Here is a 1,178-nt window from a genome sequence, read left to right on the forward strand (position 1 = left end):
TCTGTGCCTGTGCCTTTCTTTGTGTCTGTATATGTAGCTGTAGCTGTATCTATTCAATCTTTCGGCAATATAGACGATAAACACACCATGTCCTTTCTATCTAACCCAATTTTGAACAACCGTGCAAGTACATACAGGAACTGAAGGAATCTATGAACAAAATTCTTACTCTGCCTACGATTGTCATTCATTTATTGACTTACCTAAGAGACACTTTCAATGTCCCTCAGATGTATTTCCTCTACTGACCACAGCATTGTTAAGTATCCCGATGTCGAGCAGACGTGTACGTCCATCCAGACACTTAAACTCTAAAAGTAAAGCTGTCAATCTAAAAATAGATCCGCTTGCTCATCCGCATCCTACCTGCACCTGTCCTGCAGATATGGCCTCGCATTGTGATGAGGACACCTCCAATGCCCCTCCCACACATGTGTCGTGGTCGGACGGGCGGATATGGATCTTAGACTACCACACGCCTAGTACGGTACCTACCACACCCACTCCGTCGGCTGTGGACGGTCAGATGAATGGGGATGGCCTCTCCACGACGACTTCTGTTGCGGCTGAGACAGAGACTGGTACTAGCACATACGGGGCGGTGCACGCACATGCATATGCGTCTGTGCATGTCCCTGCAGCCTCTACCACTGCACATAGTAACAGAGGCGACAAAGAAGCACAGACCGAGACAGTGGACTTTAGTACAGCTGTGGGTGTGGAGGAGAGTGCGAGTGTAGGCGATGAGAGTGTGCTGCAGATGGGCAGTCCTTCTTGTGACAGTGGTGCAGGCGGGAGCGCCCAGGACGCTCGGCTATTAGTAGAACCCGAGCTATTAATAGAACCCGAGCTATCAATAGAACAACCCAACCGCAAGGCACCAGTGAATGAAGCTGCGGTGCGGGATTGGATTGTGATGGACACTTGGTTTGCGGAGGAGGCGGATAGTTCGCCCATGCCGAGTGCAAAGGTGTGCTACTTTACTGGGTTACATTGGTGGGCGTGAATCTATTTTTAGATTTATTTATTTATTTTGCGCCAAAGTTGTTGGTGGACTTGAGTTGTGTGCTTTTTTGTTGCGCTGATAAAATTTGGCTTAAATCTATTCTCAGATTCGTACCTTAGCTGTAGGTGGATTGAGTGATGTGCTACATACTTGGTCAAGATACTTTGGGCGG

The 1,178-nt window shown here is 48.1% G+C and overlaps 1 protein-coding gene across 1 annotated transcript; it reads left to right on the top strand.

Annotated features, from left to right (window-relative positions):
- Positions 1 to 385: 385 nt before the first annotated feature.
- SARC_16684 (hypothetical protein) lies at positions 386 to 970 on the top strand (the record flags this gene model as incomplete). Its single annotated transcript, XM_014289212.1, has 1 exon — positions 386 to 970. A coding segment is annotated over one exon (585 nt), but the record flags the coding sequence as incomplete, so codon positions are not given.
- Between the last annotated feature and the right edge of the window lie 208 nt (positions 971 to 1,178).

The sequence above is a fragment of the Sphaeroforma arctica genome (genome assembly GCF_001186125.1).
Source record: "Sphaeroforma arctica JP610 unplaced genomic scaffold supercont1.8644, whole genome shotgun sequence".
NCBI lineage: Eukaryota > Ichthyosporea > Ichthyophonida > Sphaeroforma > Sphaeroforma arctica.